A 27632-nucleotide genomic window follows, 5' to 3' on the forward strand; every position below is an offset into this window, starting at 1 on the left:
TTGCTTGTTTATTAACTTTGATTTAATTTTAATGTACGTGATGAACTTTTCAGTACTTTCTAAATCCCAGTTAAAAGTCGTACTGAGGCTAGCATTCTGGCGTAGGGATGCTGGCACCATATGGGGGCAGGTGAGCGTCCTGGCTGTTTCACCAGGCTCCTGGCTTGGGCCTGGCTCAGTGCTGGCGGTTGTGGACACTTGGGGAGTGAGCCAGTGCTTGCAAGATCACCACTCTCTATCCCTCTCTAACTCTGATTTTCAAATAAATGAATATTTTTTAAAAATAGGTTCCTAGTACTGAAGAGTTTTTTTTTTTTTTTTGAAACCCTTCATATGCATGTGCCATTTGGTGAAGCAGGTTAAGCCACTGCTTGGTATAGATGCCAATTCTAGTCCCAGCTGTCCACTTCCCATCCAGCTCCCTGCTAACACACCTGGGAAAGCAGCAGAGGATGGCCCAAGTGCTTGGGCCCCTGTGCCCATGTGGGAGACCCGGATGAAGCTCTAGGCTCCTGGCTCCAGATCAGCACAGTGCCTGTTGTCGCGGCAACTTGGGGAGTGAACCAGCAAATGAAAGAACTTTCTCTTCGTCTCGCCTTCTCTCTATATAACTCTTTCAAATGAAGAAAGCTTTGAAAACAATACATTTTCCTTCCTTTCTTATAGACTTAGTTATTTATTTGAAAGTCAGAGTTACAGAGAGAGAGAGATCTTCCAATGCTGGTTCACTCCCCAAATTGCCGCAGTGGCCAAGATGGGTCAGGCGAAGAGAGAATCTTCTTCCAGGTCTCCCACGCGGGTGCAGGGGCCCAAGCACGTGGGCCATCTTCCACTGCTTTCCCCAGGCCCTTAGTAGGGAACTGGAGTGGAAGTAGAGTAACTGGGACCTGAACTCACGGGTATACGGAATGCAGGTGTCCGAGGCGGCAGCTGTACACACTGCACCCCAGTGCCGCCTCGGCATTGCATTTCTTAGGGTGAGCTGACCGAATCCACAGGATCCGGCACTCAAAGTAATTTTGGTTAAGTCTGCCGTGGTGAAGGCGGTGGACTCCACTGTCACTGAAGGGTTGATTGGTTTCAGAGGCTGTGGCCTTGAGCGTGTTTAAATAAGGATCAGACCATAGTAACAGAAAACTCTTGAGGTCAGCTCTGGTCTCTCCGACTTCCCGGTAAACCCTGTTTGCCAATCTTCGGTTCCCGCAGTGCGTGATGACTGCCACAACAAAACCCACTCCTGGGGCTGCAATGGGAGACTCACGGTGGGCGGTGGGGGAGGGGCCGGAGCTCAAGTTCAAGGTCAAGGCCAGGTAGATCGGCTTTGGCAAGTGACTTAATCACCAAGCTAGAGTCAGGGGGAAATTAGCAGAAGCGAGGCGGGAGCACAGGGCTCCGCCCCTGGGAGGCGTAGCCGGGGCCAGGAGCCAATCTGGAGCAGGTGTGCACACGGCCCGCCCCGCTAGTGCTATAAAAGGAGGGCCGCACCTCCTGCTGCTGACAGGATCAATTCTGGCTGCCTCGGTGGGTGGTCCGCTCCTGCTTCTCCAGCCTGCCCTGCTGTGTTTCCGCCACAGAGCGCACTGTTTGCTCCAGGGGCTCTTTATGCGTGCGCTAGGGTGAGTCTGCGTCCACACTCGCCAGCCCAGGGTTCTAGCGTCACGGTGGGGAGGGGACTGGAAATGCTGCGGTTGGCGTGTGGGGGGCCCAGCAGTGCAACGCTGCCTACGAAGTTGGGGGTCCTGCAGGGCGCTCGATTCGCGTCAGGCTCTCGGGCCATCCTTTCTGGGCACTTGCACGTACCGGTCCGGCCGAGGGCACACCTTCCTCCAGGCGAAGGCGGGCCAGCTGAGGGCAGTGGGGCTGGCGTCCCCTGGCTGCGGGGCCCGGGCCTGGCTGCTGGGCAGGAGTCCCCAGGCCACACCTCGGCCCTGGGCTTCAGTGCGCTCCGCTGTGGACGGTGGAAGGACACTTCCAAGCCAACTGCGTGCTGTGACTATTCCGTGAGGCCTGGCGGCGTGGGAGGCTGCTGGGTTAAGACACCCTTACTCAGGAGGCGCGGCAGTGACTGGGGAGGCAGCGACGGGAAAGCCTTTTGTTGTGGTTCCTCGGCTTTTTCTCTATTTTCCTCTTCTTTTTCCTTCTTTCCTGGCTCCCTTTCTTCTTTCCATTTGAAAGACAGGTACAGAGAGAGAGGGCGGGACAAAGACCTTCCGTCTGCTGGTTCACTCCCCAGATGGCCCTGTTGGCTCCATCCAGGGCTCCCACATGGGTGCAGGGGCCCAAGGACTTGGATCACCTTCCGCTGCCTTCGCGGGCTCATGCACAGGGAGCTCGAGCGCTGCTGGCATTAGAGTGATGGCCCCCGCCTCGCTTCTAATTTTATTATTTCTTTCTGCTACCTTTGGGTTTAGTTTGCTGTTTTGCTAGTTCCTGAAATTGTAGTGAGGTTGTTGATGTAGGAGTTTTCTGGCTTTTATTTTCTTTATAGCTAGACATTTCCCTCTGGTGCAGCTTTTGTTGTATCCCATAATATTCGGCATGACGGGTTGTGGTTTCATTCACCGCTTAAGTTTTTTCCAAATCCTGTGATTTCATCTTGCATTCATTACTTTGCATAAGAGGGTGCTCTTTATTTTTTTATTAAATAAAACTCTGTATTAAGAGTTTTATTTTAATTGGCTTATAGATAAGAGTGTCCGTAAATTTAAGCTGCTAAAATTAATCAAAGATACGTTTTAATTCGTGGGACCTGAATCTCTGTATCATGTTTTAAACTTGCTGGTAGGAAGAAATTAAAAACATTTTATGTGTGTGTGCTTAAGTTGACTGGTTCAACAAACTACACCATGTTAGATATTTAAGAGGCGTTTCCAAATACATGATTCTTAAAATTTAGAGACGGCATTGGACCTTCTGGGAAATGTTTTCTTAAGTTGTTATCTAATGGTTGAAACTGTTTGCTAAGTTTTCATGTGATATTGCTATTGTCAGCAAGCGATCTAGGACTTGCTCCCTCATTTCTCTATTCTAAGCCCAACTTGTTCTTTCATTTCTCTATTCTCTTCAAGATAGGAAACTAATTCTATTATGAAGGAATCTGTAGGATGCACAATTTAATCTTTAGACCTTATAAAAGAGATGGCTAACATTTTTCTGTAATAGCATAGCCAAAATAAGAGCTTAAATGATCATTTCCTAGCCAGATTGATTTCGCCAGCAGCGAAGTAAACAGTAAGTAGATAAAAACCTCCCTTTTAGACCAGAGGGAAAAAAGTTTTAAAGTGAGAATACAATTTTCCTCATGGGCATCGTCTACCTTAGGAAAACTACTACAGGACATGCCTGTGACTATGGACTTGTAGTTTAGGCCACCGAAGATTAGAGATGGGCCTTGGGCACTCCCTTGACTTGCATCCTCTGGTCTGCTTTAACAAAACCCAGGAGGACAAGAAAGCCAGGCATCAGAAGCAATGGGTGGCAGGCCTATTAATGGCTGTTCTGTACAGTGATCTGCCCTCAAGGAGACCCACCAGGCCAGTCCACTGCAGTGGCTTTCAATGGGGTAAGCCTGGACTGCAGCAGAAGTCAGCTTGTGAAGGGCCCTGGCAGCTCTGCCAAGAGTTGGATCACTGAAAATGACCTGCCCTGGAGTCGAAGGACACCCAGGTCAGAGCCACAGATCTTATTGGCTCTAAGCTGAAAAGCCCTTCACTCAGCCCAGCTTCCAAAGTGACCACCGCAGCTGAGGGGACGGCCAAGTAGGGTCAGCAACATTGCAGGCAGAACTGTAGATTTCCTGTTGGAGATGCCACCTGCCTTTACCTGGCCAGCTCTCCTCCCAGGCCAGCTAAGTAATGAAAGTCAACAGAGTGCCTTCCCCTAGGAGGTTCACACCTCCCTTAGGATGTCCCCATGTGGAGAGATTGATAGGTCTGGGCCTCTTAACTTCCAAGGCCTAAAGCCCACCAGATTACTCTCAAGCCCCTTCTGTCAGGTTCTAGTTCCTCTCAATCAGAAAACTTAATTGTCGCCTAGACAGCACCTTTCTTAGCTCCTCTAATAATGCGTCTGTCCTTTGTTCTAGACCCTGTCTAGCGCACTTGGGCCTCATTTCTTTGTAATCATAACCTCTACTCTACCACCAATGGCTCTACTCCCAACCTGTGTGTACTGATGCTCCTCTTCCCCAGTTAATGCTGTGTAATTGTTCAAAACCTCTCTACATTCAAACCCCTCTACCTACAAAAGATGAGTGACTTTTCTTCCAGTCTTGGCTGGAATCAGCTTTCCGGTCTGTTGGGTGTTCCCCAAAAAACCTTTCCCTTGAAAAAAAAAAAGAGAGGGAGGTGCCTTTCTCTGAATGGAGGAGAGAACTTCCACTTTGACTATGAGCTTGTCTAAATATGATCAGAGTCGGTGAACTTGGAAGGCTTCCATAGACTTGGCAACTCATGACGGGAGCCTAGGGTGGTTACTCTCGCCATAAACTAGAGTGTCAATTTGTTGGATCAACAACAGGAGTCACTGTGTGCTTCCTCCTCATGTGGGATCTCTGTCCTTAATGTGCTATACATTGTGATTTCATGCTATAACTAGTAGTCAAACAGTATGTTTCACTTTGTGTTTCTGTGTGGGTGCACACTGTTGAAATCTTTACTTAATATATACTAAATTGATTTTCTGTATATAAAGAGAATTGAAAATGAATCTTGATGTGAATGGAAGGGGAGGGAGAGAGGGAGCAGGAAAGGGGAGGGCTGCAGGTGGGAGAGAAGTTATGGGTGGGGGGAAGCCATTGTAATCCATTTTCTGTAGTTTGGAAATTTATGTTCATTAAATAAAAGAGAGTGCTGTTTGGGCTGCTGAAACAAAGTCCCATAAACTAGCTGGCTTATAAGTGACAGAAATTTATTCCTCCACAGTTTTGGAGGGTGGGACATCCAAGTTCAAGGTGCCAGCAGATTCGCTGCCTGGTGAGGGCTTGCTGGCTGTCTTGTGGACAGCCATCTTCTCACTGTACCTTCCTGTGGGGGAAGTAAAGAACTCTGGTCTCTGCCTCCCTGAAGGCACTCACTTCATTCATGAGAGCTCTCCTCTCGTGGCCTAATCTCTTCCCAAAGACCCAACACACTGGGGATCAGGGTTCAGCCTAGGAATCTGGGGGAGACATAGTTCAGTCCCTGCTAGGTTCTCAGGAAGCTCAAGCTGCTGGGTGCCAGAGAGGTGGTTAACAGTCTTCCACCTGGGCCAACTCACTTCACCTCCGTGGACCTCTGGATTCTTACATGAGATTAAGTTGTCTTCTGGAGTCATGATAGGAAAGAAAAGAAATGAGGTAAAAATCTTAGAAAGTGCATCCACTTCATTGAATCCCAGGAAGACGTCTGGGGCGGCGGGCCATCTTTGGAAGAGTCCCTGGAGTGAGATCTCGGCAGGGCATAGTGGAGCATTCCTCTAGACTCCTAGCTGCACTGGTAGATAGAAATAGCTTAGGAAGAGCTTGCATTTTGAGGACAGGCAGAGTGCTGTGGGACCCCTGCATCCCACAGCACCATGCCTGGGTTGGAGTCCTGGCTCCACTTCCATTCCCAGCTCCTGCTCACGCACACCCTAGGAGGCAGCAGCGATGACTCCAGTGCTCGAGTCCCTGCCACACAGATGGGAGGCCTAGCTTGAGTTCCAGGTTCCTGATTTTCACCTGACCCGGTCTCTGCTCTTGTGAGCATCTGGGGAGGAAATCAGCAGATGAAAAATGTGCTCTCTGAGTCTCTGTCCCTGTCTCTCTGTCTTTTAAATAAAACATGAGGCAACAATTTTAAAAGAATGTGTGCTTTAGAAATGTTACTCCCTGTGTGGAGGGTGCACTGGTTGGAGTCCATTCTAGTGTGAGAGCAGTTGAGGCGATTGCAGGCTTCAAGGCGAGGGCTGGGGAAGAGCTGGACTAGGATGAGATCAGAGGGAGGGAGACAGCTGTGAGGAATTTGAGTGGGGCTGGACTCTTGACCCTCTAATTTTTTTTTTGTGCAGGATCCTACAGCTGAATATCTATTTCAGTTACTAGACAACAACAGAGAGAGGTACACCCCTCCCACACTTGAGGAAATCGAGGAGTATTTGCAGGACCTCTGTGAGCCACATAAGGAAGAGGCAGAAACACCGGCAGTGCCTCTGCCTGCCTGTGATGAGGGAAGCCAACAAGAGTCAGCCCAGAGCCTGGCGATGCCGACCTTGACCCCCACAGTGCCTTCTGAGCGTCCGAACATCCCCGGGACCGTCCTCATCCAGAACTCCACACAACCCTCTGTTACGGACCTTGATAGGCCTCTTGAGGACCAAAGTAAGACTCTTTTCACAGACCAGGAAGTAACCTTTGATCAGACCAAACCCACAGCAGACTCCCAGATGACAGGTGTCACTGACATTCCGAAGATGACACCGACTGATGGTCAGAAGTCAGCTGGCACTGCCGGCAAGCTGACAGTGTCCAGTGAAGACGGCCAGTTGAAGACCCTCGGCATGATCCAGATGACACGGGATGATCAGATCAATACCGCCAGTGAGAACCAGACTCTGCCTGGAGCTCAGATGACAACTCTTACAGAGCGGCATGTGAGGACTCCCGGTGGTGACCAGATCCTTGATGGGGCCCAGAAGAGCAACACCACTGGTGGCCAGAGATTCTATAGGGGTCAGATCAGCAACTCTACTGGTGACCAGACCCTCTATGGTGGTCAGATGAGTGCCCCAACTTGTGACCAGGCCCTCTATGGAGGCCAGGTGAACTCTCCAACTGCTGACCAAACCTTGTATGGGGGCCAGATGAATGCCCCAAGTGGTGACCTTCAGACCCTCTATGGGGGCCAGATGCACACCCCAGCTAGTGACCAGAACCTGTATGTGCGTCAGATGAACTCACCAACTGGTGACCAGGCCCTCTATGGGGACCAGGTGAACTCTCCAATTGGTGACCAGACCTTATATGGGGGCCAGATGAATGCCCCAAGTGGTGACCATCAGACCCTCTATGGGGGCCAGATGAACACCCCAGCTAGTGACCAGACCTTGTATGTGGGCCAGATGAACTCACCAGCTGGTGACCAGACCCTCTATGGGGGCCAGGTGAACTCACCAATTGGTGACCAGAGCCTCTATGGGGGTCAGATGAACTTGACAACTGCCGACCAGACCTTGTATGGGAGCCAGATGAATGCCCCAAGTGGTGAGCATCAGACCCTCTATGGGGGCCAGATGAACACCCCAGCTAGTGACCAGACCCTGTATGTGGGCCAGATGAACTCACCAATTGGTGACCAGACCCTTTATGGGGGCCAGGTGAACTCGCCAACTGGTGACCAGACCTTATATGGGGGCCAGATGAATGCCCCAAATGGTGACCATCAGACCCTCTATGGGGGCCAGATGAACACCCCAGCTAGTGACCAGACCCTGTATGTGGGCCAGGTGAACTCGCCAATTGGTGACCAGACCCTCTATGAGGGCCAGATGCACTCACCAACTGATGACCAGACCCTCTATGGGGGTCAGATGAACTTGACAACTGCTGACCAGACCTTGTATGGGAGCCAGATGAATGTCCCAAGTGGTGACCATCAGACCCTCTATGGGGGCCAGATGAACACCCCAGCTAGTGACCAGAACCTGTATGTGCGTCAGATGAACTCACCAACTGGTGACCAGACCCTCTATCAGGGCCAGTTGAACGCCACTACTAATGACCAGACCCTATTTGTGGGCCAGATGCACTCACCAACTGATGACCAGACCCTCTATGAGGGTCAGAAGAACGTGCCAACTGCTAACCAGACCTTGTATGGGGGCCAGATGAACACCCCAGCTATTGACCAGACCCTGTATGTAGGCCAGATGAACTCACCAACTGGTGACCAGACCCTGTATGTGGGCCAGATGAACACCCCAGCTAGTGACCAGACCCTGTATATGGCCCAGATGAATTCTCCAACTGGTGACAAGACCCTATATGTGGGCCAGATTAACTTGCCAACTGGTGACCAGACTCTCTATGGGGGCCAGATGATGCCCTTCACTGGTAACTGCTCCCTCTCTGGGGGCCAGATGATGACCAATAGTAGCCAAGTCTATGGGACTCAAATGATGCCCCATCAGTCCTTCTCATTGCCACACCCAGGATTTGTATATGCTTCAAGTTTCCTTTTGATCCAAGGACAACCTCCAGAGTACTTTTCAAGTTCTTCTTTGGTTCAAGGACAACTCTTAGAAAAGCAGAATTGGAACCTACAGACCCAGCGCTATCAGCCTCCGAAGAATCCTGAGCTTTTGAAGCCTTATGTCTGTACATATCCTGACTGTGGGAAATCTTACTCAAAGTCTTCCTACCTCCAGATCCATAAGCGTAAACACACAGGTGAGTGAGGACCCAGACATAGGGGTAAGGGGTTTTGGGCCTTTTAAATTTATTTATTTATTTAGAAAGAGTTACAGAGAGATGGGGAAAGACTGCTATCTTCCATCTATTGGTTCACTCCGCTAGAAGGCTGCCACGACCAAGGCTGGGCCAGGCCAAAGCCAGGAGCTTCATCCGAGTCTCCCACATGGGTGCAGGGGCCACTGCCTTTTCTAGATCATTAGCAAGCAGCCAGATCGCAGTTGGAGCAGCTAGGATGCAAACTGGTGCCCATATGGGATGCTAGTGTCTCAGGCAGTGGCTTTACCCACTATGCCTCTGGCCATTGTGGCCAATTAGGGAGCAAACCAATGGATGAAGACCTCTCTCTCTTTCTCTTGTGTAACTCTGACTTTCAAATAAATAAATAGCTCTTAAAAAAAAAAAAAAGGACAGGGTGAATAAAGTAGTCCTAGGACAGGCTCTGCTCGTGGGCCAGAGTTGTTCTGTGGCATGGATTGTATGCAGGTGATGGAACAAGGAAGGAATATGTTTGGCCCCTTCTGCAGGTTCTTGACCCTGCCTCTACGGGGACTGTGGCTTCATGGACCCCATTCTAGAACTAACAGCCCTGGACGCCCTCCGTTCACTCTTGTTCCTCTTCTTTCTTCTCCTCGTTTCCTTTCTTCCTCTCCTCCTTCATGGTTTTCCTCTGTCCCTCCATCTCCTTTTTACTCACCCCCTCCAGGCATTTCTCCTCTGACTCTTCCTCCCAACGTGCCCCAAACCCTGTTATTCTTGGTCACTTCCCACAGCGCTGCCCGCCATGACCCTGAGATAGGAGTCTCTCCTTGTCTCTCTTGCAGGGGAGAAGCCCTATGAATGCAGTGAGGAAGGATGCCCATGGAGATTCTCCCGCGTGGACGAGCTCAGCAGACACAAGAGGAAGCACTCTGGGGAGCGGCCCTACACGTGTACCAAGTGCGACAAGAGCTTTGCGCGATCTGATCACCTGCGACAGCATCAGAAAGTCCATAGATGATTTCCACCCAGAACTATGAACTCCTCAGCCCAAGAGGAAATACATAGGGCTGAAAAATTCTCCCTCATTATTTTTGCTTTCCTGATCATCAGCACTGTGCCAACACGGTGCATGCTTAATATTATTGGTAAGCTTTTTAAAACATTTGTTATTTTTTCTAAGATGTGTGGATTTTCATACAAAAACTGAATCAAACAGAACTTCATAGAATCAGAAACAGTCTTCATTCGTTCCCCTCTTGCAGGGTAACTGCTTTAATGAGGGTGCTATGAATCCTTCTAGATCTTGGCTGTACTTTCAAAACTGTGCCGTGAAAGCTGCCCGTGCCAAGGTGCAGTCACATCAGACCCAAACCACGGAGGTCATGGAGGAGGGGACCTCGTGCTTCCGTGTCTGAGAGCAGAGCCGTGGCTCCTGAAGGTCCTTACGCCTAGAAGAGCTCTAACAAGAACTCTGTAATTCCATGTAAGTTGCTTCTATGAAGATCTTTGTTTTTAATATTTATCTTTTTAAAAAAGATGTTATATACTTGAAAGGCAGAGTTACAAAAAGAGAAGCAGAGACAGCAGGCAATCGTCTGTTTGCTGGTTTACTCCCCAGATGGCTGCCCTGGGCTGGGGCTAGGGCAGGCTGAGGACAGGAGCCAGGAGCTTTTGGGTCTCCCATGTGGGTACAGATACCCAAGGATGCGGGTTTTCTAAGGATGTTCTGTGTTCTAAATTTAAGGAAAGTTTTTCGCTTGAACTATCTATAGCTTGTACCGATTCGATAAATATTCTTGTGAGAAGAATGGCAACATTTTTATTTTTCCCTGTCTGGTCCCGTCAAAATTTGAAACTGTGACTATTCTTATTTTGTGACAATATACTTACTTGCCTAAGTTCAATAAGGATCTTCTCTCTTTTTACTAGTGCATAATTCCAAACAGCGAGTTAGCAGCAGCGGAGAGCGGACCCCAGAGAGCCGTGAGCACCCGAGCAGCGCCACCCTCACGCCCAGAAGGAGCCGCAGCTGCCAGCAGCGAGGCCGAGACCCGCATCCATCTGCACGGCGCCCCTGAAACCAAGCGCGCAGGGCGGTGGACCCAGTGAACTGGTTCCATGTGTGAAACGGCTCTGGTTCATCCAGGGGAAGAGCACAGAGGAAGCGTGTTTGTACCCAGCCTGCGTAAAGCAGAATTACCCAGGGAGGGTCTCGGCAGTGTGGGGCGACACTGGGGTGTGGGCAGCAAAGGGTGAAGACCCTGGTGCAGCTCCAGGGCAAGGCGGCCAACGTGCTGCGGCCAGGAACCCATGTAGATATGGTCGGGCCTTTGGGAGAACCCTTGTGGACATGGACCCCGCCTTGGGGAGAACCCTTTTGGAGCGGTCCCCACCTTGGGGAGAACCTTTGTAGAAACTGCCCATGCTGCTACTGGGGAGAACCCTCGTAGACGCGGCCTGCACCGCAAGGAGGCCAACGTGCTGCGGCCAGGAACCCTTGTAGATGCGGTCGGGCCTTGGGGAGAACCCTTGGGGACACAGCCTGCACCGTGGGGAGAACCCTTGTGGATGCGGCCCTTGGCGTGGGGCCCGCACTGTTGCACACAAGGTCCACGCGTAGGGGTCCACGCTGTGAGTGGCAGAATCCCAGAAGATTGGGAGTGGGGAAAAGAAGGAAGGACCCGGTCCCTGCTACCCTCTGCAAGTGTAGCCCCTAGGCCGTGGCCCAGGGCGTTCCCACCCTCCCGTGCAGAAATGATGGAAGGTGCTGGCGGGCAGGTGGTGGGACAAGGCGGAGCAGGGAGTCCATGGGCGCGGGCTGCGGAGCAGGACTCACTCCTCACCGAAGACAGCCTGGAGAGGACGGAGGAGCACCAGCAGCTGACCCAAGGCCGCCTCCCGACAAGGTTCCCGCCGACACCCAGAGGTGGGTCGGAACGAAAGCGGACCCAGAGACTCCAGCACTGGCGGCTGTCCCCACCCCAGCAGTGGACAGACAATTGGAGCTGCACCTTCCTGATTACTGGAGCGCATTGTCAAGGCAGCTTGGGATTTTCATTATCTTTTCCTAAAGATGTCCCTTTCGGTAATAACAAATGTGTTTAAGAGAAAAAAGCCTAGTTTTTCTCAGTACACCTTTAAAGAGTTTTAAATTGCTTCCTGTCTGATCAAGCTGAGATGTTTTAAGAACTTCATTTTTATATTTGCAGTAAAAGTTTGCAACTTGATTTTTGAAAAAGTGAACTTCAATCAGCTCTTATTAAAAGTTTTAAATTAAAAAAACAAAGAAAGAAAGAAAGAAAACAACCCACGTTGGTTGTGTCACTGAGGCATTGAGCACGGACATGGGATGAGAGCAGAGGAAGGCTGAAGTCTGCCTGGGTTTGGCTTCCCAGCCTCCAAAGAAGTTTATTTTCATTTTTATTTATGTAGAAGGCAGACAGTGGGAGTTCTGTCCACTGATTCTCCCTCTGAATGCCTGTGATACCCTGGATTGGGCTGAGCTGCAGCCCGGACCTGGAAACTCGCCCTGGGTCTGCTACCTGGGCTGGCAGGGACCCAAGTGCTCGAGCCATCACCTGCTGCCTCCCAGGTGTGCACCAGCAGGAAGCCAGGACTGAAGGTGCAGTCAGAACTCAAGCCCAGGCACTCTGCTAGGGGATGGGAATATCCCAACTTGCATCTTAACTGCTCAGCCCAAGGCCCATGCCATTCAACAGATTTTTAATTCGAGATTCCTATGTAGTTAATTGCTATTTTTGAAGCACTTGTGTAAATAATCAGATTTGTCTGTTGAAACTAAATTTATTTTATAAACAAATTACCTCTTATTCTCTTTTGTAAAACTAGGGGAAACTGTAGAAAAGTGGTTTAGAGAAAAACGATGTCTGTCTGCTGGTCGAGTGTAACCCTGTCTGTTGTTTTAGAGTTATTCTCTCTCTAGATGTTGGACTGGATCCTGACTTCTGGTTTCCTCCAATATGTGGCTACCACTCTCTAGCTAGGAAGAGGACTGTGTTATAAGACATAATCAGGCTAATCATTTCACGAGCTCCCTCTTATAGCCAAGAGCCAAACAAGATTTGTTTGGACATCTGAGTTCTAGTTTGTCACTGATGCAAATATGACTAGAAATTTACATTAAATGCACGTACGGATTCAACTTCAATGGCTGTTGCCACTCAACCACACTCACTCAATTTCTTTGCTGAAGTAGTCTTAGGTAACAGAATTAGTCTTAATTCTCTAGTAGGCAGACAAGATGGCTAGACTCATGTAAATTCTGGGGGAGCTGAGAGTCGGCTAAGTGGCTACAGTAAGTCTCACCCAGTTCTTTGATTTATTTAGCTGGTTCCCCTTCAGGCTTGGGTTCATCATTTTAAACCATTTTACAAACTGAATTTATCATTTGACTATTACTTTTACTTTGCATGGTCATTTCTGAACATTGTACCTGATCCTTGAAAGTCTCTGAAGTACAACTCCTAACTGGATAATGCTGGCCCACCTCTGAGAGAGGATAGCCAATGCCCATGGAACAGGCCCAAGTGATTTTAACGAACTCCAGGCAACCTGGGCCTGCGAGCCACTTTTCTGGACCTTGTCACTCAAACATGGGCAAAGACTTGACATCAACTCAGTTTCCAACCATTCCCAGATCAACCAGAACAGGTCCATCCTGGCGTCGAGGGACAGTCAAAACCACACTTGAGATTGGGTGGTCGACAATGCTTTTGGAGAAGAAGATCGAGCACAAGGGGGAAATGGCGTCCCCTACGTCAGACCCGAACCAAAGCAGAGCTGGGAGGTCCTGGAGCTGTCCTGCTTCTGCGTCTCAGAGAATTCCTGAAAACACAATGTCACTCTGCCCTTTAAATAAATAACTTTTGAAACAGAAATATGTGTAAGTTACATGTGTTTTCCAAATGAGTGTCTGCAAGAGTTAGGTGTTGTCATGGCCAGTGAGGACAGCGAGCCAAGCTGGAAGCAATGATCGTATTTACTCGCAGCCCCATGGTAAAAGCAAGAGGCAAAAAGAAGAGGGGCTGGCTCACTAATGTTCTGAGTGACAGTGCAGAGAGGAGAATCCTATCTGAAGGAGGATTCCTACTTGTCTAGGGAAGGCAGGCCGGAGAGGAGGAAGAGGGGAGAATGACAGGAGTGGAGAAGGCGAGTTTGATGGCAGGAGGTAGGTACCTTGGCCAAGGCTGTTGATAAGGAAGCCTTGGTGGAGGCCCCTGGGAGGTTTCTCAGCTGAGGGCCCAATAAGGAGACCTTTGAATGAAGGCGCCTGGGCTGGGATGCAGCTTGCATGCGAGCTTGGCAGGCCGGTGATGGCGGAGCCTGGCAGTTCTCTGGGTGGCTTTAGTTTACTAGTCAACATGGTAGTGTGTGGCTTACAAGGATACAGTGCAGAACTTCATTCTCTGTGACTGCATCAGTCTTTTTTTTTTTTTTTATGACAGGCAGAGTGGACAGTGAGAGAGAGAGACAGAAAGAGAAAGGTCTTCCTTTGCCATTGGTTCACCCTCCAATGGCCGCCACAGCTGGCGTGCTGCAGCCGGCACACTGCGCTGATCCGATGGCAGGAGCCACGTGCTTCTCCTGGTCTCCCATGGGGTGCTGGGCACAAGCACTTGGGCCGTCCTCTACTGCACTCCCAGGCTACAGCACAGAGCTGGCCTGGAAGAGGGGCAACCAGGACAGAATCTGGCGACCCGACCGGGACTAGAGCCCAGTGTGCCGGCACTGCTATGTGGTGATTAGCCTATTGAGCCACGGGACTGGCCAGAATATAAATTATTTATTTTATACCCAAAAAGAACTCCCAAAAAACTTTTAAAAAAGAAAAAAATTCTTTTTATTTGAAAGGCAGAGTCACAGAGGCAGAGGCACAGAGAAATTTTCCATCCACTTGTTCAATCCCCAAATGGCCACAACAGCTGGAACTGGACTGATCTGAAGCCAGGAGCCACGAGCTCCCTTCAGGTCTCCCACTTGTGTAAGTGGCCCAAACCCTGGGCTATAGGCCTCTACTGCTTTCCCAGGCCATAGCAGAGAGCTGGATCAGAAGTGGAGCAGCCATGTCTCAAACTGGCACCCATATGGGATGCTGGCACTGCAGGCAGTGGCTTTCCCCGCTATACCACAGTGCCGACCCTAGAATACTTTTCAGCAGACATGTCTTAATCTCTATGCCAAACGCCTACCCCTACACTTATTTGAAGTTTTAAAAATTCTATTTACTTTCACTTTTTAATTTGATTCATTTATTTTCATTGCACTGGGCTGGGAGAGCATTCTCACCTTATTTGATAGGCAGAGAGACAGAGATCATCTAGCCACTGGTGTATTCCCCCAAATGCCTGCAGCAGCCAGGTGTGGGCCACACTGGAGCCGGGAGCCAAGAACTCAATCTATGTCTCCCATGCGAGTCATAGAGACCCAAGTACGTGGGCCTCATCTGCTGCCTCCCAGAATGTGCATTCGTAGGAAGCTGGATTGAAAAGAGTAGCCCAGACTTGACCCCGGCGCTCTGATAGAGGAATCAGGCATCCCAAGAGATGACTTAAGCCATTGCATTAAACACACCTGTAACTAAGCTTACTTTTAAAAAAAATTTTATATGAAAAGCAGAGTTACACAGAGAGGGAGAGATCTTCCATCTGCTCCTTTACTCTCCAAAAGACTGGAGTTCCAAACTCCATCCTAGTCTCCCACAATTGCACAGGAGCCCAAAGATGGAGCCCTTTGCTGCTGCTTTCCCAGGCACCATCAGCAGGGAGCTGGATCAGAAGTAGAGCAGCTGGGACTCCAACTGGTTCGCCCCAGGTACATCGAGGCCACTAATGGCTCAGACCAAGACAGCCACACAGGATGGGATCAGTGTGGGGTGGGAGCTTGGCTCCTCTCCTTGGCAGCACTGAGCACACTGAGAATTTTTGTCCCTGGTCTTGCTGCTGTGCAACAGAGGTAGGGCACCATCGTGTACCTCTGACCCCCAGTGTCCCACACGGGGTATGACCAAGGGTTTATGTGCAGGAGGTGGGGGACATGGCTAACTCCAGGAGCCTTCCAGGTCCGACTCAGGCACCTCCTTGTCTCCATGTTCCTTGGTGCAGGTCCCTGAAGGCTTGATGCTCTTTGTGTTGCAGACGCTTGCAGGCTGACTCTCCCGTGAGCTCCCCGCTGCTGGGTCCAAGGTTCTCGACCCGGAATGCTCTCCCCTCTTCATTCCCCTGCTCCGTGTATTCCAACGTTTGAGGAACGACTAAATGGCACACTCTAACTAGACACCAGAGTCACCTCCTTCAGAGCCTCTGACTCTCCTGAAGGGGGCCCTCTCTCCCATGACCCCTGGACCCAGATGGGCCGCTGAACACAGAAGCCAGGCCTCCCTCACCTCTGTGCCATCCCCGGCAGTGTTAGTGCCAAGCTGGCTCAGGCAACACCTAGAGAAAGCACCCCCTCCTGGGGAAGAGACTCACCCCTGGGGCAGACACAGCCTGCATGCGATTCCAGCTCTGACAACTGCTACCTCGGCCCAGTTCCTTTCTCACCATTAGCTTGCTGGTCAGTAAAATGACCTGCTGAGTCCACAAATGAGGTTCAATGCCACCCAGCTGAGTCATCAGGGTAGGCATTATCCCTTCAACCCGAGAGAGGAGAGAGCAGGGCAGGCTAGGCCCCTGATCATCTGGTACTTGGTAGTCCAGGAACCTGAGCCAGGTGGGCGAGAACGAGGAGCTACAGAGGGAGTGGTCCTTTTCGGCTCCAGTTTAATGTCCCTCTGCCCCCTCACGCATAAGTCAACTAGAAACAGCCCAAAGCCTGAACGAAATACTGGTGGCTGGTGAATGCCAGAGAGAATCTGAGAAAGATTACGCAGATGATAAATCGAGATTATGATAAATCAGTTATGTTTTATTTGGGAGGTGCATCAGAACTGGGAAAGTAGAAGTGGAATATGGGAGGTATCACAAGGGGCTCCATCGCCCAGCTCGGCAACCTTGAGAGGCACAGCAGGTATGTCCAGCAGCTACCTCAGGTCTCCCCAGAGGCTGCACTGTTCTGGAGCTACCAGGCCTTGCAGAAATGCGTGGAAAGACAGGAAGAAGGCAGAACTGATCTGCCCGGCTCTCTGCTACTTTCCATTCCCTTTAGTCAAATTGCACCCATGGCTGTTAACGTCCCTGCAGTCCCACGTTGCTAGCAGTTGCTCAGGAGGACTCTGCCTTCCATGCCCTGCGGTGGGGCTGCCATCTGTGTCTGAAATGGTGACAACACAAAAACTCTAGATGTGTGGCAGGTGAGTGCCAGAGAGAATCTGACGCTCTCCATATGACAGGTCCAACACAGTCCACTGTTGGGTTTCTCAGTTTCCAGAACAGGAAATAAAGCATAGTGATCCAAGATCTTTCCCAAAGGCACAGGACTAGGAAGTGCTACGCTCAGGGCTTCAACATGGTCTGGCTCTGGAAACTGAGTGATCAGGAAAAAGAAGTCAGGTTTTGTTCAGCAGGCGAAACAGTCGCTGAGGGCTTTCAAGCTGGGGAGTGACATGAGATGATGAACCTTTCAATGAGCTCCAGTCTCTGCTGTGCTCCACGTTCCATCTGTCTCACATTGGCAGAAGCAGGTGGCTCCAAAGAGGTGAGGGCATCGAAATCGTTGTGGAGGTTTTTGAGGGGACCCTGACTGAGTCCAGAGCTGCATTTGGACTTTAAAATAGCCTTATAATCTTCTCTGTCATCATCCAAGCCTACACCTACCAAGGACATGAGCTGGGCAGGGGTAGGCAGGATTTGCGTACAGAAGAGGATGTTGACCTAAAGGCCAGGAAGAAGAATATCATCCATCTGTTCGCCCTCAGCCTGTGGGTCTGGAGATCCTGGCATCCGCTGAGGAATCCTTTGGTGTTGTCTGAGATGGTCAGACCTCATGAACTGTCGGCCGCACTGCTCACATCTGTGTGGTCGGTATCTGGTGTGTATCCGTGAGTGTCGTGTGAGCTCGTCAGATCGGAAGAAAGACCAGTTACAGCCTTCCCACTGGCATTTATAGAGCCTGTCACCTAGGGGGTGGCAAGAGAGATGAAATTAAGAACAGACCAGCGGGTGGGAAGGAAGGGGTCCAACTACACGAGGCAGAGAAGGGTGGGGAATCAGAAGGGAAGATACAGGAACGCAGTGAGGGGGCAACACAGCAGCAGTAACCTCCCCATCATCTTGGCGGTCATTAGGCACACAAGTCAGTGGGCCTACATCGCTTGGTGCCAGGCTTAAAAGGTGAAGGGCTAGTGCTGGGGCTATGAGGCCCAGCAGGTTAAACCAGTGCTTGCAATGCTGGTGCCGGCATCCCATATTTGGGCCCTGGTTCAAGTCCCAGCTGCTCCACCTCCTGTCTAGCTCTCTGCTAGTGCCCTTGGGAAGGCAGCAGGGGATGGCACAAGGACTCCCACATGGGAGACCCAGGTGGAGTTCTGGGCTCCTGGTTTCAGCCTGGCCCAGCCCCAGCTGTTATGGCCATTTGGGGAGTCAGCCAGTGGCTAAAAACCTCTCCCCCTCTCTTCATTCTCCCTGTCCAACAAATCTTAAATTAGATGTCTGTTTGTGGGCTAATCCCAAACCATTACAGAAACCTAAAGCCCAGACTCCTCCACCCCCACGCCACACCCACCCCCCACCACATTCACCTGTGTGCTTGTGGGACATCACTGGGATCCCGTTGGAGGCAGACACTGACAGCCCGCTAGGGGGCAGCCCTAGACTCCCACTGGAGGGCATGTTTACCTCTGGAATCCTGGGCTCTAAGGGCATCATCTGAGGCATCATCATGCCTGGCTGAGGGGGGAGCACCCCCTGGTCGTAAATCATCTGGGGAGAAGGGAGAGTGGCCTGGGAGCTGTAGCTCATGCCATGCTCCTGCAGGGACATGCCAAACTGGGACCCCACTCCTCCTTCACCCAGCATGGGTGCCTCAGCAGGCAGCAAGGGGGCCCCCAACATGTCTGTGCCCTGAGTGAAGGGTGAGTACTGGGCAGGCCATAGCTACAAGGTTCATTCACTCCACTGCTTCCGGAAGATGGAAATATATCCAACATGCACATTGACCACTCTGTGTCCTTGGGGAGAGAGAGAGAGAGAGAATCCAGTGAAACCCACCCCACCTCGGCTTCCAGCTCCACATAGCACTCCTCCCCAGTCTAGAGCCAACATCTCTGGCCTGGATCTTCCTCCCTGAAGACTGCTCTCTGGCTCCTGGCTGGGCAGAGGGAGAGAGAGAGAGAGAGAGAGAGGTCTTCCATCTGCTGGCTCAGCTCCCAGATGGCCTCAATGGGCAGATCCGCACCTATCCGAAGCCAGGAGCCAGAGCTTCTTCCAGGTCTCCCACAAGGGTGCAGGGGTCCAAGGACTTGGGCCATATTTTGCTACTTTTCCCAGACCCTTAGCAGGAAGATGGATCAGAAGTGGAGCAGCCAGGGTGTGACCAGTGTCCACGTAGGATGCTCGTGTTGCAGGCTGCAGCTTTACATTTTATGCCACAATACTAGATACTACAAGCTAGTTTGACAACAATAAATATTACCTAAAGAAAAATGGGAACTGAACTTATTATTTCACAAAAGGGCAAGAATTAGAAAACAATTTAAATACAAACACACACACACACATGCACAAACACAAAATCTCAAGGCTTAGTCATAAGGGAAAAGTAGAAGCTACTTGGCAGGTGGAGAAGAAGCAACACTGTTGCACTCTGAAGTGTCAGGTGAAGGTTGTTACAGTGGCCCTCATTGTTCCTGATCCACGCTTCCTTTGGGAAGGTCTCTACCTTCACAAAGCAGTACCCCCAGCTCCTCTAGCCCTGCCCAATGTCCTCCTTCAGATTCCACAATCCAGGCCAAGAGTGATGCTGCCCATGGTGAAGAGAACCAGTCCATCCTGCAGATCACCTGCACCATGAAGATGCCCAGCCAATCTTGCTTGTCCTCAAAGGTTGCCATTCATCCCTCCTCGCTTTCCTAACCTCACATCCGTCTTCACTTCCTTCCTGCTGTCCCTGTAGCCCTCAGACGGGATCAGACACCAAGGTGGCTGGCTTACAAATTCGAATTCGGCAGAGCCTCAGTCTCTTAGGACAAGTCTGCTATGTTGTGCCTTTCATTGTGGTTCAGCACCTCTGATTCAAAAAGAAAACAGGCAAAGAAAACAAAGAACAGAGTGAAGGAAAAGCAGAAAACCCACAAGAGATACTATTGTGGAACAATACAACTGAGACCAAACAGATCAGTTGTACAATGAATGTAAGTGAGCTTAACCAACCTCTTAAAAGAAAATCAAATCAAATGAGAACCAATGTGAGCATCATGGGGCAGGTGTTTGGTCTAGCACTGCAGACACTGGTTAAGGTATCCGTGTCTCAGGGTGAGTGTTTGGCAAGAAAGTGAAGACTCCTCTTGGGGGCTGGTGCTGTGGTGTAGTGGGGAAAGTCCCTGCCTGCAGTGCCGGCATGCCAGATGGTGCCGGTTTGAGTCCCACTGCTCCATTTCTGATCCAGCTGTCTGCTGTGGCCTGGGAAAGTGGTAGATGTCCCAAATCCTTGGGCCTCTGCTCCTACGTGGGAGACCTGGAGGAAGCTCCTGCCTCCTGGCTTTGGATTGGCGCAGCTCCAGCCATTGGGGCCATCTGGGGAGTGAACCAGATGATGGAAGACCTCTCTCTCTCTTTGTCTCTACCTCTCTACAACTCTGTCTTTCAAATAAATGAAATAAATCTTTAAAAAAAAGAAAGAAAGAAAAAGACTCCCCTGGATGCTTCTATCCCATATGAGAGTGCCTGGGTTTCAGTTCTAACTCTGCTTCTGATCCCAGCTTCCTACATTTGCACCCTGGAGGAAAGCAGGTGATGGCTCAAGTACTTGGGTACTTGAGACAGATGCAGACACTTGGGTACAGAGAGACAGACACAGACAGAAAGAGACATTCCATCAGCTAGTTCAGTCAACAACTGTTGGCAACAGTCAGACCTGAGCCAGGCTGCAGCCAGGAACAGGGAACTTAATCCAGATCTCCCTTCCATTGTTTCACTTCCCAGATGCCTGCAACAGCCAGGGCTGGGCCATGCTAAAACATGGAGCCAGGAACTCCATGGAACTCCAGGAACTCCATGATCTCTCTCCCATATGGGTGGCAGGGAGCCAAACACTGAAGCCATCATTTTCTGCCTCCCAGTATTCCTCCTAGCAGGAACACTACCTCAGAAGTTGAGTAGCTGGGATACAAACCAGCACTCCAATGCACGCATCCCAAGAAGTAGCTTAATCCACTGCGTCACAATGCCCACTCCTGGATTTAAAATCTTTTGCAGTAAAATGAACTTTTTTTTAAAAAAAAAAGGATTGATTTATTTATTTGAAAGGCAGAGTTTCAGAGAGGCAGAGGCAGAGGTAGAGAAAGAGAGAGAGAGAGAGAGGTCTTCCATCTGCTGGGTCACTCCCCAAATGGTCACAACAGCGGTATCTGGGCCAATCCGAACCCAGGAGCCAGAGCTTCTTCCAGGTCTCCCATGAGGGTGCAGGGGACCAAGAATTTGGGCCATCTTCCACTGCTTTCCCAGGCCATAGCAGAGAGCTGCATCAGAAGTGGAGCAGCTGGGACTCGAACCAGCGCCCATATGGGATGCCAGCACTGCAGGCAGCTTTACCTGCTACACTACAGTGCTGGCCCCAAAATGAACTGATCTTTTAATTCCATTTTCTAAAACCTTGTTGAAGTTCCTTGTACTTTGGAAGTAAATGGATTGAACTCGGAGATCAAAAGCAGTGCTTGAAAGAAAGGATTAAACAACAACTCAAATATATTCTAACTACAAGAGACTTACTTTAGATACAGACACAAATTGTTTGAAGCAAATGGGTGAAAAAACAATATTCCAGCCAAAGCATAAAGAGAAGAGTAGGGCTTGCTATACTAACTTCAGACAAAAGAAACTTGAAATCAGAAAAGTAGGCTGGCCCCGTGGCTCCATAGTCTAATCCTCTGCCTGAGGCACCAGCACACTGGGTTCTAGTCCCTGTCGGGGCGCTGGATTCTGTCCTGGTTGCCCCTCTTGCAGGCCAGCTCTTTGCTGTGGCCCGGGAGTGCAGTGGAGGATGGCCCAGGTGCTCGGGCCCTGCACCCGCATGGGAGACCAGGAGAAGCACCTGGTCCTGGCTTCGGATCATCACAGTGTGCCAGCTGCAGCGTCCACTGGGGGGTGAACCAATGGCAAAGGAAGACCTGTCTCTCTGTCTCTCTCTCTCTCGCTGTCCACTCTGCCTCTCAAAAAGAAGAAGAAGAAGAAGAAGAAGAAGAAGAAGAAGAAGAAGAAGAAGGAGGAGGAGGAGGAGGAGGAGGAGGAGGAGGAGGAGGAGGAGGAGGAGGAGGAGGAGGAGGAGAAGAGGAAGAAGAAGAAGAAGAAGAAGAAGAAGAAGAAGAAGAAGGAGAAGGAGAAGGAGAAGGAGAAGGAGAAGGAGAAGAAGGAGAAGAAGGAGAAGAAGGAGAAGAAGAAGGAGAAGAAGGAGAAGAAGGAGAAGAAGGAGAAGAAGAAGAAGAAGAAGAAGAAGAAGAAGAAGAAGAAGAAGAAGAAGGAGAAGAAGAAGGAGAAGAAGAAGAAGAGGAGGAGGAAGAAGAAGAAGAGGAAGAAGAAAAAAGAAAGAAATCAGAAAAAGTATACAGAAGACAAAAAAGGAGATCAAAATAAGTGAAATAATGTTTCAGAACAGAAAAAGACAAAATAAATAGAATTTACTTCCTTAATATTAGAGCATCAAAATACATGAAGCAAAAACTAGCCAAATGGAAGTGAGATATCATTCTACAATAATCACTAGAGACTTCATTAGTTCACTCTTAGTAATGATAGGACAAGCAGGCAGGAGGTAAGTAAAGAAACAGAGGACCTCAACAGCACAATAAACCCACTAGGCATATAACATACACAGATCACTCCACGCAAAAACAGCAGACCTCCTCAAGGCTACTCTCAATAGACTTTTTTTTTAAGATTTATTTTATTTACTTGAAAGGCAGAGTTGCAAAAAGAGAGAGAAATACAAAGCCAGAGAGATCTTCCATCTGCTGGTTCACTCCCCAAATGGCTACAACAGCCATGGCTGAGCCAGGATGAAGCCAGGAGCCAGGAGCTTCTTCCAGGTCTCCTCCGTGGGTGCAGGAGTCCAAGAACTTGGGTCATCCTCCAACTAGACTCGGTACCCACAGGAGAGGCCGGTGCTGTGGGCAGCAGCTTATCTCACTACGCCGGCCCCCTCAAGAGGCTTTTTGAGAATAGATATGGGGCTGGCATTGTGGCACAGAGAGCTAAGCCCCAGCTCACAACACCTGCATCCCATCTAGAGCGCTGGTTAGAGTCCAGGCTGTTACACTTCCTATCTAGCTCCCTGTTGATGCTCCTGGGAAGGCAGTGGGTGATGGCCCAAGGACTTGGGCTCCTTCCACCCACATGGGATCCAGGATGGAGTTTCTGGCTTCTGGTTTTGGCTTGGCCAATCCTGGCTGTTGTGGCTATTTGGAGAGTGGTAGATCTCTCTTTCTCTGTCTCTTCCCCTCTCTGTTGCTTTGCCTTTTAAATAAATAAGTACATCTTTCAGAAATAAATAAAAATGGAGATGATACAAAGTATATTGTCTGACCACAATGGGATGAAGTCACAAATCAATAACAACAACAACAACAAAAACCTGGAAAACTGAAAAATGTATGGAAATTAAGCAACACACTCTTAAACAACCAGTGGATCAAACAAAAAATCATGGCAAAATTTCTTTAATACAGGGAAACATTTCTTGAATGATCAACAACTGGGTGTTTCCACAGTTACGCTAAAGAAACATTCTGTTACCAACATCTCCTGGGAGAAATATAATGGGTAAATCAGCTCAGTTATTTCTTCTTCCATTTTGATTTTTAATTCTCTTGTCTGATACTTGTTATCCAGTAGAAGGCAAATATTGTTGAAAATAAAGATTTTTGGGCTGGCGCTATGGTGTAGTGGGTAGAGCCACTGGCTGCAGTGCCAGCATCCCATATGGATGCCGGTTTGAGTCCGGGATGTTCCACTTCAGATCCAGCTCTCTGCTATGGCCTAGGAAAGCAGTGGGAGATGGCCCAAGTGCTTGGGCCCCTGTACCTGCATGGGAAACCCAGAAGAAGCTCCTGGCTCCTGGCTTTCTTTGCTTTGGCTCAGCTCCAGCCATTGCAGTTATTTGGGAGTGAATGGAGGATCTCTCTCTCTCTCTCTCTCTCTCTCTGCCTCTCTGTAACTGCCTTTCAAATAAATACATAAATAAATCTTAAAAAAAGAAAGGTTTTTCTATAAGAAAGACATAGATGCTTGCCTAACTCCTAGAAATGTTGTCAGTTCTGCTAGTACTAGGTTACTGGTGACCTCAAGCAGTAGATATAAAATAGATTTCATATTTGCTGAAATCTCAAGTAGGAAGCTGGGAAAATACAAGTCTACTAGAAAATGATGTAAAGGAAGCTGCAACTCACCAAGAAGCATGAACAGAAATAACCAACACTGTTTGGATACGAGGAAGCAACTTAGCCAGGATGTATACTTGTGTCCTAGGAGATGAGGTAAACTGGGCTATACTGAGTTAAAATTCTGGTGTTTAATCCTGCTTTGCTACACAAGAAATTGAAAACATACTGTTTGGGGCAGGCACTTGGTACAGCAGTTCAGATGCTGCTTAAGGCACCTACATCCCATATCAGAGTGCCTCTGTTTCAGTGCCAGCCCTGCTCCCAACTCCAGCTTTCTGCTAATATGCACCCTGTTGATGGCTTATGTACTCGGGTCCCTGCCACCCATGTCAGAGACCTGGACTGGGTTCCAGGCTCCTGCCTTCAGCATGGCCCAGCCGCAGCTATTGTAAGCATTTGGGGCACCAACCAGTAAATGGAAATCAATCAATCAGTCTCTATCTCTTTCTCTTTCATGCTTTTCGAATAAATAAAAATAAATATTTTTAAAGAAAAGAAGATATCAAAACTTATGAGATGTAGTAAAACCAGTGCTAAGGGAGAAATTCATAGCTGTTAGTCTCAAATAAACAAAGTTTACACTTGAAGGATTTAGAAAAAGAAGAGCAAATTAAACTCCAAGTTAGCAAGAGGAAAGAAATAATAAAGATTACATGAGACAAACAAAATGAGAACAGAAAAAGTAGGGAAACATCAGTGAAACCAAACAGTTCATCTAACAGATTCTAACACCGGCGCGTCTTCAGCCAGTGACTGGGAGGACTGCCTGGTTTACGACAGTCTTTCCACGCATGTCCATTGTCATTCCCAGATCCAGAGCAGGGTGCCACACTGCTCCCTGTCTCCTCCAATCCACGAGAGCTTCTCTGTGCTGCCCTGGGTGCTTGGGAAGAGGACTACTCAGGTGTTTGCTAGAATGTTCTCCACTTGCCTGTGTCATGGACACGTGGAGGCTATGGATGTGGAGGAAGAATCCACAGAGGCAGCGTGTCCTAGCGGGAGGGCATCACATGAACATGACTCGTGGAACAACCTCACAGCAACTCTGACTTTGTCTTTGTCTTGACCGTTTTCCCCTCATAGTGGGAATGAGGCAACTCATTGCACTGCTAACAACTCTGGGAGAACTTGGAGCACAGCAAATGTTTTCCCTCGACCTGTTGAGGATGCATAGCTCCAGGATGCCCAAGCAAGATAAGGAAGCAGAACATATGAGATGAATACGCTTCTGGGTGGGGCACAGCAAACACTGCCATGGTGCCCGGGAGAGCAGGAGCCCAGAGAAAGGCAGCATCAGGAAAAGTCCCCAGGTGACGGAGACGGAGAATGGCTGCTACACCTGTGCCTGTGCTGTTGATCAGCGGCAACACCGTATTCCATTCCAGTGGAGGATGGTCCAGGTCCTTGGGTCCCTGCATCCACATGGGAAACCAGGAGAAAGCTCCTGGCTTCTGATCGGCACAGCTCTGGCTGTTGGCGGCCAACTGGGGAGTGAACCAGTGGATGGAAGACCCCCCCCCCCCCGCCTCTCCTTCTTTCTCTGTGTAGCTCTGACTTTCACGTAAATAAATCTTAAAAATATTATCAGTCTTGTTCTGTGGCAGAGATACATGAAGTCATCCTTGGACACACAGTGGCAGCACTCCTTCAGAGCTTATTAGGTTCAAATTCTCCCTGCCCAGCCCACACCCCTGAGGCACAAAATCCAAGGTGGGACCTAGGGGTCTTGACATTAATAAGCTCTCCAGGTGACACTGACAAACACTGAAGCAAATGCAGAGATGCACTATTTTAGAGCAGTCATTTTTTTAAAAGATTTATTCATTTATTTGCAAGTCAGAGAGAGAGAGAGAGAGATTTTCCATCTGCTGGTTCACTCTCCCAGATGGCTGAAATGGCCAGGGCTGGGCCAAGCCAAAGCCAGGAGCTTCTTCCAGGTCTCCTACATGGGTGGCAGGAGCCCAAACAACTTGGGCCATCTTTTGCTGTTTTTTTCCAGGCTATTAGCACAGAGCTGCATCAGAAGTGGAGAAGTCAGGACACCATTTAGCACCCCTATGGGATGTTGGTCCCGAAGGTGGCGACTTTACCTGCTACACCACGATGCAGGCTCCTAGAGCAATTATTTCAAGTCTGGGATAGACTTACCCTCTCACTTTGAGCATTATGAAGAACACATAGACAAGAATACATGGGTTTAAATCCTTTGAAGATTGATTTTGCTTGACAACCGTGAATTTCACTTTCTCCTCCTCCTTGAATTTTACATTTTTGGAGCTCAGGATAAACAATACTTATGCAGTATCTGAAGATTGCATTAGCCAAAACCCTACAGTCAGTGATCGATTTAAGTAACAGAATTATCATTTCAGAATAATACAATCATTATTAATAATTGGAGTCTGGCAGAAAACTCTGACTTGATCCAGGTCTTGTAGTGCAATAACTTGACAGGTTCACAAAATTTTTGCTTTTGTATGAAATTTGCAAGTACAACATGTAGTTATTAAAAGTATGTTTCAATTGAATTGCACACCTGTGTTTCCACTTAGAATAATTTGATCTTCTGTATCTGAAGGTAATTGAAAATGAAACTCGGTGAAGGGTGGGATGGGAGAGAGTGTCGGAAAGGGCAGGGCAGTTGGAGGGAAGGAGGTTGGGGGGAGAAGCCACAACAATACAAAAGTTGCACTTTGTAAAATCACATTTATTAAATAAAAAAGAATGTTTAAAAATAAGTCTAAATAATAAAATTATATAACTCAGGTAATTTTAAAGAAATTAGGTATTTCACTTTAAAAACTTGTTGCAGGTCAGTTTATTGAGAAAACTGTATGCTGTATGTTAATCCTATTCACTTGATGACCTTGCATGATGTGAACTGGGACTCCAAAGGTCACAGCTGAGAAGTTTCTAAAATTACTTCCCCGTATTTGTTCGGGAACACAAATATCAAATATCAAGAAATGTTCAGGAAATTCTGAAAATTGCCTCTTCTTATTTTTTCAAAAAGTGGTGATCAACGATCAGGAAGGAAACAGCTTGGAGAAAGGATGAAAATGATACATGTGCTAAACAAAATACAAATTTTGAAAATTTCCAATAAAACAATCTTTGGACCAAAACTATGTCGATACTTTTCCTTCCATTCTGGCCAACTTCAGCCCGAGGCTTCTGAGCTGCAGACATGTTGCATTCCAGCCTTTTCCATCTTCAGCTCTTCACGGTTAAACGTAATGCACTCTTTCGCTTCTGTGGCCTCATCTAAAACTTGATTTTCTTTGGTGGAGGGCTTCGCACTGACGCCGGCTCCAGGGCGCAAAGTCCGCGTCGCTATCTGCCTTGGTTCTGCGGCGTGGCGGCGTGGAGAAGGCCCAGTGGAGCTGACAGCTTGGTTAACCGCCAGTGGCGCTTTGTCTTAGGCACTTTGCCGCCAAGCATGGGCTGCTGTCCCACGATTAACAAATGGCTTCTTTCGCTGAAACGTGGCTGAGCCAGTGTTCAAGACATGGGCCCCGTTTTCCGTGAAGCATCTTTGAAGTAGCCTGGTCCTGGGCCGTGGACGAGGGGCCATGCCCGGCGCAGTACTGAGGGCCCCGCGGTGCCCCGAGGCGGTCCCGCAGGCCAGGGTCGTTGGGTTGGAGGCACCAGCCAGCCTTAGGCGATAACGTTTTTAAA

At 49.1% G+C, this 27632-nt stretch overlaps 1 protein-coding gene and 1 long non-coding RNA gene across 2 annotated transcripts; one reads left to right on the forward strand and one right to left on the reverse strand.

Moving 5' to 3' along the window:
- Window positions 1-1470: 1470 nt before the first annotated feature.
- LOC138850368 (uncharacterized) lies at window positions 1471-13279 on the forward strand. The gene is made up of 4 exons (XM_089337405.1): window positions 1471-1616; window positions 6028-8404; window positions 9250-9890; window positions 10337-13279. Exons 2-3 carry the CDS (start codon window positions 6220-6222, stop codon window positions 9423-9425), a joined length of 2361 nt encoding a protein of 786 aa, XP_089193531.1. The 5' UTR covers window positions 1471-1616; window positions 6028-6219; the 3' UTR covers window positions 9426-9890; window positions 10337-13279.
- Window positions 13280-17100: 3821 nt separating this feature from the next.
- LOC149125731 (uncharacterized) lies at window positions 17101-18390 on the reverse strand. Its single transcript, XR_016236761.1, has 2 exons — window positions 18199-18390; window positions 17101-17480 (listed from the first exon to the last, which is right to left on the reverse strand). It is a non-coding gene; the product is annotated as an uncharacterized LOC149125731 (long non-coding RNA).
- Between the last annotated feature and the right edge of the window lie 9242 nt (window positions 18391-27632).

This window comes from Oryctolagus cuniculus, chromosome 7, assembly GCF_051225735.1.
Source record: "Oryctolagus cuniculus isolate XC-2025 breed Fujian yellow rabbit chromosome 7, ASM5122573v1, whole genome shotgun sequence".
NCBI classification, from domain to species: Eukaryota; Metazoa; Chordata; class Mammalia; order Lagomorpha; family Leporidae; genus Oryctolagus; species Oryctolagus cuniculus.